General features: G+C 38.3%; 1 protein-coding gene across 1 annotated transcript in view; it reads right to left on the bottom strand.

Moving 5' to 3' along the window:
• The window catches only part of kif4 (kinesin family member 4), a 154,235-nt gene that overhangs the window by 81,391 nt on the left and 57,208 nt on the right, over nucleotides 1-15,636 (bottom strand). Inside the window, exons 14-17 of the mRNA XM_026242831.1 lie at nucleotides 6,222-6,323; nucleotides 5,014-5,199; nucleotides 4,828-4,931; nucleotides 4,554-4,698 (exon numbers count right to left, since the gene is read on the bottom strand). Coding sequence (XP_026098616.1) covers nucleotides 4,554-4,698; nucleotides 4,828-4,931; nucleotides 5,014-5,199; nucleotides 6,222-6,323 — 537 coding nt within the window. The remainder of the gene's footprint in view (nucleotides 1-4,553; nucleotides 4,699-4,827; nucleotides 4,932-5,013; nucleotides 5,200-6,221; nucleotides 6,324-15,636) is intronic.

Consider the following 15,636-nt stretch of genomic DNA (forward strand, 5'->3'; position numbering starts at 1 on the left):
CTTTGTAATGCTTTGATATAATTCAATATGCTGGTTATGTTATATTTGTGATTTGTGAATTAGGCATAGGCCCTTAACCTTAAGCAAAAATATCACGGTTTCACTGTATTGTTGTTACTGCTCTAAAATGTTCTATTAAAAATAATAATAAAAATTCCAATGAACAATTTTTTTTCTGAGCAACATTTCCGAAATGCTTGTTGAATCGTGGGCTGTCCTGGAGCTTTTGATGTGGATAGCTGATTTGCTGCTAAAGCTACTGCTGCCCTAAAAATAAAAATAAAGACTGACAGCTTTCTTTAACCTAAATCTGTAATTACAGTTATTTCATTGTAGTTATATAATTTCATATACACATAATTTGATTTAATAATCCAATTTAATGCAAAATCAAAATGTTCTGACTATCGTTGTGAAATTCTACTACAACCCTGAACGAAACTGAATGAGACGCAGATTCACTCTCTGAAAGCAGGAGGTGCTTCTAGAACAGCAGATACATTTCCTTGGTTACCAGCTGTAAACAAAGCATTGCTGTGCTGAAACACTACTTTAATATGAATTAGGCCTATACAGAGGTGAGATGAAAAGAAAATACCATCTAAACTGAAGACAGCACCCTTCAGAAAATCATTCATATAAATCCCCAAATCAATATTGAGGATTTTCTTCCAATTGTTTGTGCATCATGATATAGCAGAAATGACTCGAACCAGACAAATTAAAGAGTCGATCAGGGCTGTGGCTGAAACATGAGCCGAATTCCTCAGTAAGTCAACAGGAAGTCTTAAAACATTCTGTGCCACAAGTCCCAAGCAAGATAACCAACCAACCAACGCTTTCACAGAACAGCTTTCAATATTGACACCACTAGAACAATTATTGACAATTTCAATTCGAAGAAGAGATTGTAAAATTTGGTGTTCGTAATGGAAATGAAACGCTGGACATCACATGTAAACCCATGAGAGTTAAAGGGGGGGTGAAATGCTATTTCATGCATACTGAGTTTTTTACACTGTCCATGTTTAGCATGGGAATCCAACTCTTTAACAAAGTTTCAAAAATTAAGTTGTACGTTTGAAGTAGTATTTCTGTTCCAAAAATACTCCTTCCGGTTTGTCACAAGTTTCGGAAAGTTTTTTTCTAGTATGGCTCTGTGTGACGTTAGATGGAGCGGAATTTCCTTATATGGGTCCTGAGGGCACTTCTCCCGGAAGAGCGCGCGCTCCCGTATAGCACAGCACTGAGAGCACAACAGACTTCACTGATCAGAGCGAGAGCGTCGCGAAATGTCACAAAAGGAGTGTGTTTTTGGTTGCCAGGGCAAGACAACCCTGCACAGATTACCTAAAGAGAAACAGCATTAAGGGACCAGTGGATGGAGTTTATTTTTACAGAGCATCAACGGAGTTGTGCAAGTGTTTGTGTTTGTTCCCCTGCATTTCGGAGATGCTTGTTTTACAAACAAGGCCCAGTTTGACGACGGATTTGCACATCGTTTATTTCTTAAGGATAATGCAGTCCCAACGAAAAAGGGTCACAATCGTGTGTTGGAACCGCATGCGGTGAGTAAAACGGCTTCAAATATCTCTGTGTTGTTAACTTAGCTGTCGACGTGTAAGCACATCAAGTAAACAACATGCAATGTTGTCATCGAACTGCACTTTCCACATGTAAATGTAGCTTAAAAAAAAAAAAAAAGAAGTGGAACTTAGTCATTTTCCAAAACCGCTAAGCAAATATATATACAGTTTCAGTACATACCACATAGAAACGTCATTGCTGATGCTGCTCTTGTTAAATTTCAGCCTCTGGATCTGATTCTGGATCATAAATATACGCTGAATCTGACTGTTAGCCATGGTTTGTTTTGGTTGGTTTTGTCCTCACGGTGGCACAGCTTCCAAACGCTATCAAAGCAAAAGCCTACTGGCGCTCGTGATTCTTTAGCTCCGCCCACACGTCACGCCTACAGACGCTCGTGTTTTTCCGGGAAAAATCGGTACAGACTATCTTTCTCTTATGAATATAATAAAACTAAAGACTTTTTGGAGTTATGAAGGATGCAGTACTACTCTATAGGTACTCAAGAATAACAGGATATTGAGTGAAAACGAGCATTTCACCCCCCCTTTAAACACTTCCTTAAACACTTCCCCCACCTAGCAGAACCAGACTGAAATTCCTGGGGGGGGGGGGGGGCTTTTAACCTCTGGTCTCCACAGAACATCCCTATGTCAGAGAATGACACAGAAACTGTCTTTTGTATATATATATGGACCAAAATGGACTCAAAAAGACTTATAAATTAATATCAGTCCATCTCTCAACTCTGTATTCATTTATGTGTAACACACATTTGACTATCATGTTATAATCACTTATTGTGTGTCTTTTAATAACTATTGGATAGCTTAAAGATACATATCCATGTCTAGTATGTATGTATTCAAATCTGTTAGCTTGAATCTGTCCTGACCATCAGTTATTTGTCAAATGTATCATATTCTTGTTATAGGAATCATGTCCAAAATTAGACCCTGCAAGAGCGGATAAATTCGGACCTCATGCCTGATAAGATAACATAATTTATGATACCCCCGAGCCAAGACAATATCTGATTGGTCAAGACAACATTTGAGGTGTGGCCAACAGGCCAGTGTAAATACTTAGGACACCAAAAAATCTTGCTTTTAGTTGTTAGCTTTGCTTCTGCTACTAGTCATGCCTGCTTTTAGTTGTAAGCTTTGCTTCTGCTACTAGTCATGCCTGCTTTTAGTTCTAGCCTTGCTTTTACTATCAGTCATGCCAGCTTTTAGTATGCTTTTAGCTTTGCTACCTTGCTTTAGCCTTTAGCCATGCTTTTAGTAATCACTTTTAGCTGTTCTTTGAGCGCGGTTCCAGCATGCTTCAGCCTGCCTGCTGCTACTTAGCCACGATGAGAAGAAACACCACCCAGTTTCATCAAACTTTACGTCTTTTCTTTTCCGTTTGAGAGTTTCATGTTCTGAGTTAAGTTTTGTAACGCCATCTGACCTCGACTGCCCGTTCAACTTCAACCAGCGCACACAACTCTGCATCTTCAGCCAACGCCCCACCACGGGCTTCCCAAGACGTCACTTCAACGACTACTGAACTACCAGCCAATCAGCGACATCGGGATACCCCTTTTAACGACAACAAAGGGGATTCCCTTTTCACAGGAGAGGCAAGTAACTTTACCTCCAGACTGTGACCTTTACTGGTGTATCTATTATAATTTTAACCTCATTGAGGAACTCAATGTGAGGGCTAATTACATTATTGATGGTTGTTCATGTCTATGCAATTTAGCGTATTGCTGTAACCTGGGATTCCACATTTCCATTCTCTCAAACTCATCTTTCCCTAACTTTCGATCTTCCTGCAACTTGTGTGAATGTGTGAGTGTGTGCGTTTATGTGTTAGATTAGTTTATGTGTCTTAGATTTATCTAATAAAGCCTTATTCATATTGAAAAGAGAAGTATCTTGTGTTTTGTGCTTACAAGTTAATGTCTTAAACTGCCGATCTTTGTTACTGTGCTAATTGATAGTGTTTTCACTATAGTTTGGATATTAATATCCAGCGCAGATCTGATGTTAAATGGCTCGTTCAGTGAATCACAGGGTGTCTCAGTGATCAGCCGTGAAACAGTGATTCTGTTCAAATTCCCTTTAAAATCTTAAACGATTCCCTTTGAGCTAAATTGACCCGTTTCCCTTTCAATGAAAAGTAAATTATCTGCGTGCTGTAGTATCTTTCTCTTTGTGTCTGTCTTCAGCGTCTCTGGTCTGGACTTCATATTTTCACAAATTACATTTTGGAAAATTATTGCATTGCAACTCTGTTTGTGCAAGTCCAATACAGATACGAGCTGCAATAAAACATAAAATGGCCAATTGACGATCGTGTCATTTGACTGCTCGCACCAACAGGAGGGGGAGGGGTTGTTACTCTCTATGCTGCACACAGCCTGAAGAATTCCTACACTTTCAGTCTTTGAGGAAACATGAAAAACAATGCATACTGTAGAAACGGTATAACAGAAAATGTTAGTGGTTTTCAAACAGTGAAATTTACAAATTGTGGAAATCGGTAATCACTCAGCCCATATCAACAATGGTACAATGTTGCCTGAAAGCAACAGCTGGATATGAAATTTTATTAAATATGAGATGTGTAATATATTAAATGTATACATCTGGATGTTCAGGTGTAGGGTTACAATAATATTTTAAATAAATATTTATTTTTTCCTACATGAAAATGTCAAATGTTTAAATTTGTCCATTGTGGTACAATGTTGCTTTGAGGCAACAAACTTTTAATACATACATTTTAAAATTATGAAAATGTTTATGGATACTATAGTAGTGTCCAATTCTAAGCAGGAAAGGCATCACAGATATTCTTTTTTCCTTATTGATATCATATTGCATACTATATAGACCCTTTTTGTCTTTGTCTTTTTTGATAAAACCTCCCATTCCTAATCTACAGATTAAAGATATGAAGGTTTGTAAACAAACCTGTATCTCATGGTTGAGTTTAGCTACATTGCGCACAGATGATTCTTTGAGCTTAAGCAGCTTAGACTGATCTTGAAGCTTCTTCTTTAACTCAGTAATTTGACCTTCCAGCTCCTGAAGTCTCTTCCTGCGTTGTTCACTCAGTCTAGAGTGAAACAATACAATACAAGACAAGACAATAGAAATGAAAAACTATCATCAACATTTCATTATTTTGCAGCAGTAAAACTGGCAGTTCATGTTTGGAGAGAAACAGGCACAGATATTGAGTTACTTGGCCTGATTGGTGTCCTTCTTGGCAGACTGCAGAGCCTTGACGAGATCTTCCTTTTCTTTCTGCAGTGAGCCAACCGAAGCCTGCAGACTTTGAATATTGTCCTGGAGATGTGAAACAAACATTTCAACACCACTTACATGGGATTCACCAATATAATTTTTACAATTTGGTTTTCAGCCTTACCTGAAATTCTGTTTGAATGGGCTCCAAATGATTATCATTCTGACACATCTTCTTGACAAAAGCCTCTTTTAGCGCCAAAACTTTATTGAGCTCAATCAGTTCCTTCGACATCTGAGCCTGTCGCAGTGCATGCTGGGCTGTGTAGGCTTCTGGTGAGTTTTTGGCTTGAGGATCAGCACAGACTTCCTAAATTGTTATGAATGATTGAATAAATTAGTTTAAAAATTAAGATTCATCATCACAAATACCTTGACTAGACATCAGTTGGGCATATTAGAAAAAGGTGCAACATTGTAAACTACACTCAAATGCAAAAATGATAATTACATTGGGGAAAATATTTATTTGATTCTCTGCCGATTTTGTAAGTTTGCCCACTTACAAAAAAATTAAGGGTCTGTAATTTGTATGGTATTTTTATTTTACCATATAGAGACAGAATGTACATATGGTTAGGTTATAGTTTGAATTTTGTTTTTTGTTTTTACAAAATAGATTTTTGGAATTGGAATGTTACCAGGCATGGGCTGGGCATGTACCAATGTGACATGTGGGCAAAAAAAATAAAATAAAACCTGTGACAGCTTGTTTTGAGACACTGTTTCTGATTCATGGAGATATATATATATAATGGCAACCACCTCAGACTGTATTGGTTTCATACGGATTACATAAAGAATATACATTTTTGACTTGAATTGGTTAATTTAAATGTAGACACAAAGTATTCTACAGACATATTTCCCACATCTGTGTGTCAATTATTAGTTAAGTTTTGGTTTATTTTTGTGACGTGTTTCAGGAAGAAGTTCAAGGACACAGATGGCAGGAAGCACATCCTGTTTGTTTTGTTTATTTTTTCAAAGGCACAGTGTTTTGTTATTGTCAGTGAATGCAAATAAAAGACGACCCTTAACAGATTTAATTGATGTCTTAGTATTATCTGTATCGGAGTATTTTAGGGTCTTTTCTCTGTTATCTGGAAAAACTACAAGTGAACTTACACAGAGGGTTAAAGATGCTGCATTTGACAATGAATTTAGATATTTCAATATTGATTTTAGAAATGTTGAAATTATTTACACTAATAACGCAAGTAGTTAATAAGTTACTAATTAAATTACCTAAAAATGAACAGTAATCCCTTACTTTATTTTTACAGTGGATACGTAATTTAATTACAGTAACACCCAACAATGAATACATACCACTGGTGGACCACTGGTAGAACACCCTGTGTGTAATTCCAGAGCTGAAGGACTGCCTGAAGTCATCCCATCAATGGTGGCAGCAATCCCTGCACTCTCATTCTGTTGGACCAAGTCATAAGATTTAAATGCAAAACCTTAAAATCACTGTAAAATAATGACAATGAAATTCCAATAATCATAACACATTCAGGGGTCAGTTCTTCATACCTCCCTTAATACATCTTAACGATTTGACATGTTAGTTATTTTAACCCTGATAACATTTACATGTATTAATTTAGCTGATGCTTTTATCCAAAGCGACTTTTGCTATATATGTCAGGAGCAACTCAGGTCGCACACCTCTGGAGCAACTAGGGGTTACTAGGGGTTGTCTTGCTTAGGGACACATTGGTGTCGCACAGTGGATTTGAACCTGGGTCTCTAACACCAAAGGCATGTGTCTTATCCATTGCACAACTACCACCCTACCACTGGGAAGAAACACTCACTCCCAGGTGAGAAATACTGATAACTGATCTCTGGCTAATTTGGTTCTTTAAACAAGTTAGTGGTTTTGACAAAAATATCTGTAAATTAATAGTACTTGGTGGAGAAACACTCGTTGGCCAGCACATCTTCAGTGTGCTGGCTGAGGGAATGAGGTTATTCAACATTTTACATTACATCACAGTCATTTGCAACCCAATGCAGTGAAATCGCCGTCGACCAAGGCCGATTGATAGTTGTTTTGTATTTCTTTCATTTCCAAATAATCGCACCAAAAGTTTTCACCTTACCAAGCTTCTTGTTGATGGTCTTGTAACCCATTCTAGCCTTATGCAGATTTACAAACTTGACTTTGACATACTTTGACAGCTGTTTAGCCTTGCCCATGGTGGTGGGAGAGGTTGGATTGGAAGATACCGATTGTGGACAGGTGTCTTCTACACCTAACGAGGTGAGATTAGGAGTTACTTCTTAAAAGTGTCAGATTTTCAGATCGGTGTTCCACATGGGCACATAACCAATCTGAGGGAGCCAGAATTCTTCCTGGTTGGTAGGGGATCAAATACTTATTTCACTCACTGAAATGCAAATCGATTTCTAACCTTTATATAATGCGTTTTTAGAATTTATGTAGATTATGCAACATTTGAAGAATTAATGTTTTATAATTATTGGAGATTAAATATTATATATATATATATATATATATATATATATATATATATATATATATATATATATATATATATATATATATATATATATATATATACATACACACACACACACACAATAAAATAAGGAGAGGGTGGACTTCTATTATATGGTGGTTTACACACCATACAAGCATCTGGACAAGCATTTATATTCAAACAGCATGTAAAAGTAAATTTTACATAATAGGGTCCATTTAAACAAGATTGCCACTACCATGGTGTAGCATTTACTACTGTATTTATTTCTGTTAAAAGTAAAGCAGTTCAGAGCTGATATATTTGAGTGGAAGTTGGGACTTTTATTATTTGTATATTCATATCTTATTCTCAATGAGGGTGACGAGTTACATTCAAGGAATTTTAAGACGTGAAGAAATTATTTTCATGGGGGAAATGTCAATTTTATCATCAACAATAAGTTTGAAGGGATCAAATTAAAATGACTGCAGTGGGACTTTAATTTCAAGACAATGCAAATTAATTTGCATGAAGATTCTCCGCATTGGCTTTTCAACAGCATTCCACTAGAATCAGGTACAGTTGTATAAACTGCTTAGACCAGTCTTAAAATGTTAGTCATCTAATTGTTTTTCTTCAAACTGGTCATTAACTTTTGTTAATTCAGTTACAAAATGGTAGATTGGTTTAATTTGGAACTGAAAGGTAAGACTGATTTCTAGGTTAACTGCTAGTTGGTCAAACTAGCTCTTAACACAGCAGCTATGTTTATTCAACTGGTCACAGACCAGATCTCAGTTTCTTTACAATCACAAACATTAGCTATTCTTACAATGCCCTTATGAATGGCATGAATGACGTAGAGATGCAGCAGAACAAACCATTTGCGACGCACTTTTAAAAGGTAAGACGTTTAAATAATAAGATTGAATATTATCAGTACATCTTAATAACAATAAATTGCAAATTAAAACCTTCTAGTAGATTATCACTCATTAAATGAGTAGATTTAAGGGATGTTATCAGATAACTAACAGATTAGGCCAGGATTGGAGCTGAATAAAGTTAGTAACGAACACCCTATTAATTGTAAAAAATTTTCTCTTAATTCAGTTTCATCCATCTTGTTTGGAATTAGAAAAAAATGAGCCTAAACATATTTTTTTGCAGGGTGGGGAAAGTTAGCTAACGTTATAAAGCCTATTACGTTAGTTCAATATAACGTGTGACAGCGGTTAGTGGAAGTGGTAAAAATGAGGTTATAACGTTATTTTTACACGTATTAAATTCCTTAATAATAAAATGCACCCAATTGATATAAATTTAGAGTGAATTGAGTTTGCAAAAACATGGGTGGAGTGTTTTTAGTCATTGTGATTCATTGACTATTACCGGTCTATTTTATATAATAAAACTGTATTATATACTTAAACTTGTTAGTGTATAAAAGTAACATGCTGTAACATTCTGTGGGTGCTGGTAGGTGCAGGATTAGTGGTGCCACTGCACTGTTCTGGGATGGAGCATCAGTGATGATGCAGGTCAGGAGAGCTGAGGGGACCTTTTTTTTTTGATAGCTGCATTTTCATTCTTTATTTTTCTTAGTGCTGCCTTTGCATTGTTTGATTTTATTTTATTTTTCTTGTCTCTTAAATTTTTTTAATAGACCCAGGTAACTGGCTGATGGTTCACTGGAATGCTGACTGCTGCTGGCTGACTGGGCAGTGTCACCTGTCCCTGTCTCTCCTCTCTAGCCATGTCCTTTTTCTTCACTGTCACTTTCCCTTCTCTGAGTGTCCTCATTCTTTTTTCCTCAACCTTTGAAACCGATTGAATCAGAATCAGAATCAGAATGAGCTTTATTGCCAGGTATGTACACATACGAGGAATTTGTTTTCGTGACAGAAGCTCCGCAGTACAACAGAATGACAGCGACAGAACATAAAACACATAATAAAATAATAAAAAATACAAATATGTAGACAGTGAATGACAATATACAAATGACAATTGTAGGCAAGTATATTACAAAATGAAGTTATGTATGTACATATATATTGTGTGCAAAATTTAAGTGTATACTAAGTATGTGTGTTAGATAAATAAAGTGTGTGTGTATATAAATATAAAGTGTAGTGTGTCCGCCGTTATTATAAGCTGTTCATAAGATGGATTGCCTGAGGGAAGAAACTGGTCCTGTGTCTGGTCGTTCTAGTGCTCAGTGCTCTGTAGCGTCGACCAGATGGCAACAGTTCAAAGAGGGAGTGTGCTGGATGTGAGGGGTCCAGAGTGATTTTGACAGCCCTTTTTCTCACTCTGGATAAGTACAGTTCTTGAATAGTTGGGAGGGTTGTACCGATGATTCGCTCAGCAGTCCGGACTACCCTCTTTAGTCTTCTGAGGTCAGATTTAGAAGCTGAGCTGAACCAGACAGTTACTGAAGTGCAGAGGATGGATTCAATGATGGTGGAGTAGAACTGTTTCAGCAGCTCCTGTGGCAGGTTAAACTTCCTCAGCTGGCGGAGAAAGTACAACCTCTGCTGGGCCTTTTTCACAATGGAGTCAATGTGAATGTCCCACTTCAGGTCCTGAGAGATAGTGGTGCCCAGGAACCTGAATGACTCCACTGCAGTCACAGGGCTGTTCATGATGGTGAGTGGGGGGAGTGCAGGGGGGTTTCTCCTGAAGTCCACGATCATCTCCACTGTTTTGAGGGTGTTAAGCTCCAGGTTGTTGAGACTGCACCAGACAGCCAGCTCTTTTACCTCCTGTCTGTAAGCAGACTCGTCACCGTCCTGAATGAGGCCGATGAGTGTGGTGTCATCTGCAAACTTCAGGAGCTTGACAGAGAGGTCCTTAGATGTGCAATCATTAGTGTACAGGGAGAAGAGCAGTGGGGAGAGAACGCAGCCCTGGGGAGCTCCGGTGCTGATTGTACGGGTGCTGGATGTGTATTTTCCCAGCCTCACTAGCTGCTGCCTGTCTGTCAGGAAGCTGTTGATCCACTGACAGACGGAGGTGGGCACGGAGAGCTGATTTAGTTTGGGCAGGAGGAGGTTTGGGATGATCGTGTTGAAGGCCGAGCTGAAGTCCACAAACAGGATCCTCACATAAGTCCCCGGTCTGTCTAGGTGTTGCAGAACATAATGCAGTCCAATGTTTACTGCATCGTCCACAGACCTGTTTGCTCTGTAGGCAAACTGAAGAGGATCCAGCAAGGGCCCAGTGATGTCCTTCAGGTGGGCCAGCACCAGTTTTTCAAATGACTTCATGACTACAGACGTTAGAGCCACAGGCCTGTAGTCATTTAGTCCTGTAATTTTGGGTTTCTTAGGGATGGGGATGATGGTGGAACGTTTGAGGCATGAAGGGACTTCGCACAGCTCCAGCGATCTGTTGAAGATCTGTGTGAAGATGGGGGCCAGCTGGTCAGCACAGGATTTCAGACAGGCTGGTGTAACACAATCTTGGCCTGGTGCTTTTTTCCTTTTCTGCTTCCGGAAGACCTGGCGCACCGCATCCTCGCTGATCTGAATTGCAGGTGTGGGGGAGAGGGGGGATGCAGGAGGTGAGAATGGTGAGAGTGCTTGATTGGAGAGGTGTTCAGGATGGGTTGCAGGAGCTGTTAATGGTGTGAACGGTAGTTTGGAGAGGCATTCAGGGCTGGTTGCAGGAGTTGTGAAGGGTGTGAATGTTTTTGTGGGGAGGCGTTCAGGGCAGGTGATGGGTGTTCTTTCAAACCTGCAGTAAAACTCGTTCAGATCGTCTGCCAGTCGTTGATTCTCTACAGTGCTGGGGGGTGGTGTCTTGTAATTGGTGATCTTCTTTAGACTTTTCCACACTGATGCGGAGTCGTTGGAAGTGAACTGAGTCCTTATTTTTTCAGAATAATTCCTCTTTGCCACTTTTATCTCCTTTTCCAATGTGTATTTAGCCTGTTTATACAAGACATTGTCCCCCTTCACGTAAGCATCTTCTTTGGCCTGACGGAGCTGTCTGAGTTTTGCAGTGAACCACGGTTTGTCATTATTGTAAATTAGTTGAGTCTTTGTAGGAATACACATATCCTCACAGAAACTGATATATGATGTTACGGTCTCTGTGAGTTCATCCAGATCGGTGGTAGCAGCTTCAAAAACACTCCAATCAGTGAGGTCAAAACAAGATTGTAAATCCTGCTCTGCTTCATTAGTCCATCTTTTTACAGTCCTTGATACAGGTTTAGCTGATTTTAGTTTCTGCCTGTAGGACGGTATTAGATGAACCAGAAGGTGATCAGAACGTCCCAAAGCTGCTCGTGGAACAGAGTGAAATGCATCCTTTATTGTGGTGTAACAGTGATCCAATATATTACTGTCTCTTGTGGGACAAGTAACATGCTGTCTGTATTTTGGCAGTTCACGGGACAGATTGGCTTTATTAAAGTCCCCGAGAATGATTAAAACAGAGTCCGGGTGTTGTTGTTCTGTCTCTGTGATCTGATCAGCGAGTTTCTGTAAAGCTGAGCTCACATGCGCTTGAGGATGGATGTAAACACTGACCAGAATGAACGAGTGAAACTCCCGCGGCGAATAGAACGGCTTGCAGTTAATGAAGAGTGTTTCGAGATTTGAGCAGCACGTCTTCTTTAACACAGTTACATCTGTACACCACCGTTCATTGATGTAAAAGCATGTCCCGCCACCACGCGATTTCCCCGTTGATTCTGTGTCACGATCCGCTCTAAACAGCTGAAAGCCCGGCAGATGGAGCGCGCTGTCCGGTATGGTGTCATTCAGCCAGGTTTCCGTGAAACACAGAGCAGCAGAGTGTGTGAAATCCTTATTTGTCCGAGAAAGCAGAAGGAGTTCGTCCGTTTTGTTGGGTAGAGAGCGGAGATTTGCCAGATGGATGCTAGGCAACGGCGTTCGAAATCCGCGCTTCCTGAGTCTGACGAGCGCTCCCGCTCGCTTCCCCCGTCTGCGCGTCCTGAAGCGCTTGATCAGCGCCGCCGCTCCTCCGATAACAACGTTCAGTAAAACGTCTGAATAATTGAAATCCGGTAAAATATCCTGTGGTGTGTTCTGCCGAATGTTCAGCAGTTCTTCCCTTGTGAAACTGATGGCAGGAATATAACTAAAGACAGGACAAACTAACAAAAACACAAAAACATATGCGGAGCTCGTCACGGAGGCAGCCATCCTGTATCGGCGCCAGACGGAAAAACCGTATTGAGGCAGAATACATGGTATTGCTAATTTTAAATATTGAAAATATCACATCACTTTACTTCAACTAGCACGAGTTTGTACTTATTATATATGAATCACCTGAAATAACATAGCTGTAATCAGCAGCCATTTCTTGTATGTTCACAGGTCTAGGGGTGCATCGTCGAGCAGTGCCCTCCTTTTTTTGACCACAGGACGATGTACAAAGATTGTGGGAATAGCATCTGGTCTCAGCCTTCTCTTGAATTTTTTGGTCATGACAAATTGCTTTGCCTCAATGTGCCTTGCAGAGTAACTTGAGTTTAGTTTCCACACACAACTTTTTTTTTGCCTACCCACATACAGTACATATCACATGGTGGTTAAATGCACAGTTATAGGTAACACTGATGACTCCCTGCAAATGTCTCACCATGAGTCTCCGCTCCCTGGGTTTTGCAAGGCTTTGCTTGTTCCTTATTTCTAGTAAATCATTTTCAATGTAAAAAAAAAAGTGCAAATAAATGTAAGTAAAATTACCTAACAATTTTTTGTTGTTGTAATTTTTATTTATATTTAGATTGCTCCTGCTGACTTGAGCCAACCATTATTTTCTCCTCTCCATGTCAGCGGAGCAGCCATACATTTGCACACCTTTCTCTGACCAAGTGGATTATCCCCATGCAGCACAGTAAACCATGGTGGATACTATGCAAGGACAACATGAAAGAAAGGACACATACAAAATGCTTGGCATGCTATTAAATTTCTTAGAAATGTATTCATGAATTGCTGTAAATGGTTAATTGTATTTATTTGAATAAAAATACAAAGAAAAAGTAATCTTGTAATATATAATTACAATTTAAAAAAACTTTTTTCTATTTTAAAATGTAATATACTCCTGTGATGCCAACCTGAATTTTCAGCATCATTACTTTTGAATGGCAGTGTACATGTTTATATGAGAGTATGCTTAAGTTGTTTTAAACCTGAATATATTGTGTACATAAGTATTGTAAAAACTATACTAGATATATTATTTATAATACATAATTATATTACTATATGTAATTGTAAGAATTATAAACAGTAAGCTTAATTTTACATTTATTTAACATGCTAATTACTGCTGCTAACAGTTAATTGACGCATAGTGTGGTGCGAACTGAAAATCACCTGTCACCAGCCTGTCATCAATATGACATTAGTTAACATGAGATCAGTGAAAAAAAGGACAATATGTAACGTAAAAAGGCAACAGCAACCCGTGTTTATAGAACTTAACTTAACGTTAGCCTGAAATACGTTTTTAAAATAACGGTAATTGAACACTAATCCTCAAATATTACCAGATTTGATTTTAAAAACAACATTGCTGTAACTACATACTCATGCTACATACATATGTCGGTGTGTTGTATAAATATATAAAATAAATGCATTTATTGACTCCTTATTACCAGAAATCGCAGTTCTGTCACTCTACTCTATCAGTTTGAATGAACGTGTTCACCAAATCGAACTGAATCTTTTGAAGCGGTCCGCGTCTCCAATAAGTATTAATCCACAAAAAACTGTTAACTTTTTAATGTGGCTGACACTCCCTCTGAGTTAAAACAAACCAATATCCTGGAGTAATTCATGTACTCAACCAGTACACTGACTGAACTGCTGTGAAGAGAGAACTGAAGATGAACATCGAGCCGAGCCAGATAATGAACGAATGATTGACTCTCTTACCCCACACATGCACGATAATATAGTGTATCGTTGATCTCATGGGCTGACCATATGAGGATTTGAAAAATGACCATATCACCCAACACTAGTGTAAATAAAAAATTTAATTCAATATATTTGGTAAATATTTTTCCTCAAACGGGTCGGGGGGAATAGACGTCTCAGAAAAATGGTTACAGGAATCAAATTTTTCATGGTATCTTCTTCAGATTTTAAATAGAAACTCTTGGCTTTCAACCCATTACTTTTCTGGATTGCTCCAGGATTGATTTAATGTATTTTTATATAAAAAATAATAATAATAATAATAAAATCAGTGTGGTACAATTGTTTCAAGGCACTTCAGTGTCTATAGCTTGTTATATGTTTGAGCATTATCAACTCTGGATGATGGATAGTAATGGCCAAATGGTCTTCTTTCCAAAGACACCAAAATTGTGTGTGTAGAACAGTCAGGAACTGTTACATTTTAAGTTAGGTAGATAATTTTCAGCTGTGAGTTCCAAAATGGGATGTGCAGGTTTACAGGTTAAACAAACCAAAAAGATCCATTGAATTAAATGTCTTCATTTGATAACCAGAAAACTTTAAATACACAACACAGACTTTCTGGAAGAAAAAAAAAAAACTTAATTTCATAGAGCCCTATAATTGTAGCTTGTTTCTTTTTTTCTTCTTCTTTTATTAATGCAACTGATTGGACATGCTTTTTGATTATTAAAATTAAATCATTAAAACTGAAACCAGAAAAGTTGATTGGAAAAACTGAATTTGGAGAAAAATAAAATTGAATTTGGGATAATAAATCTTTGCAGTGCCTTACATGTAGCAACATGAAGTCATATCTTAACTCCACAAAATTGTACAGACATTGTGGTTGGCTCTCTTCTTTAGAAAGTTTACATGTCTAGTCCTACTACAGGTGCTCATGTCTTCTCTTTTCTCTCTCCTACTTTGGCAGGAACTTACAGAATTTCATCAGAGTCTTTGTTGTCACATTTCCAGTGCATTTCCAGCACATTTCCAGGATGCACTGTTGTAGCCATTCATCAAGCCATTCCTAGTTTCAAGTCAAAGACCACAACACTTCCACCTTTATTCACGCTTAAAACTACACTTCCACCTTTATTCACGCTTAAAACGTTCTGTAAATAAACTTCGTAATTAGAAAAAAGAAAACTGACTACTAATGGTTTCAAGTCCAAAGCGAATCACATTCTGCTTGCATTCACCTGTTAGCTTGGCTTCCTCCATATTGGCATTGTCATCTTTTTTCGGCTGAAGTAATTGCATCCTCGATTATACTTTATTCGGTTC

The sequence above is a fragment of the Carassius auratus genome, unplaced genomic scaffold, assembly GCF_003368295.1.
Source record: "Carassius auratus strain Wakin unplaced genomic scaffold, ASM336829v1 scaf_tig00002276, whole genome shotgun sequence".
Classification (NCBI taxonomy): Eukaryota; Metazoa; Chordata; class Actinopteri; order Cypriniformes; family Cyprinidae; genus Carassius; species Carassius auratus.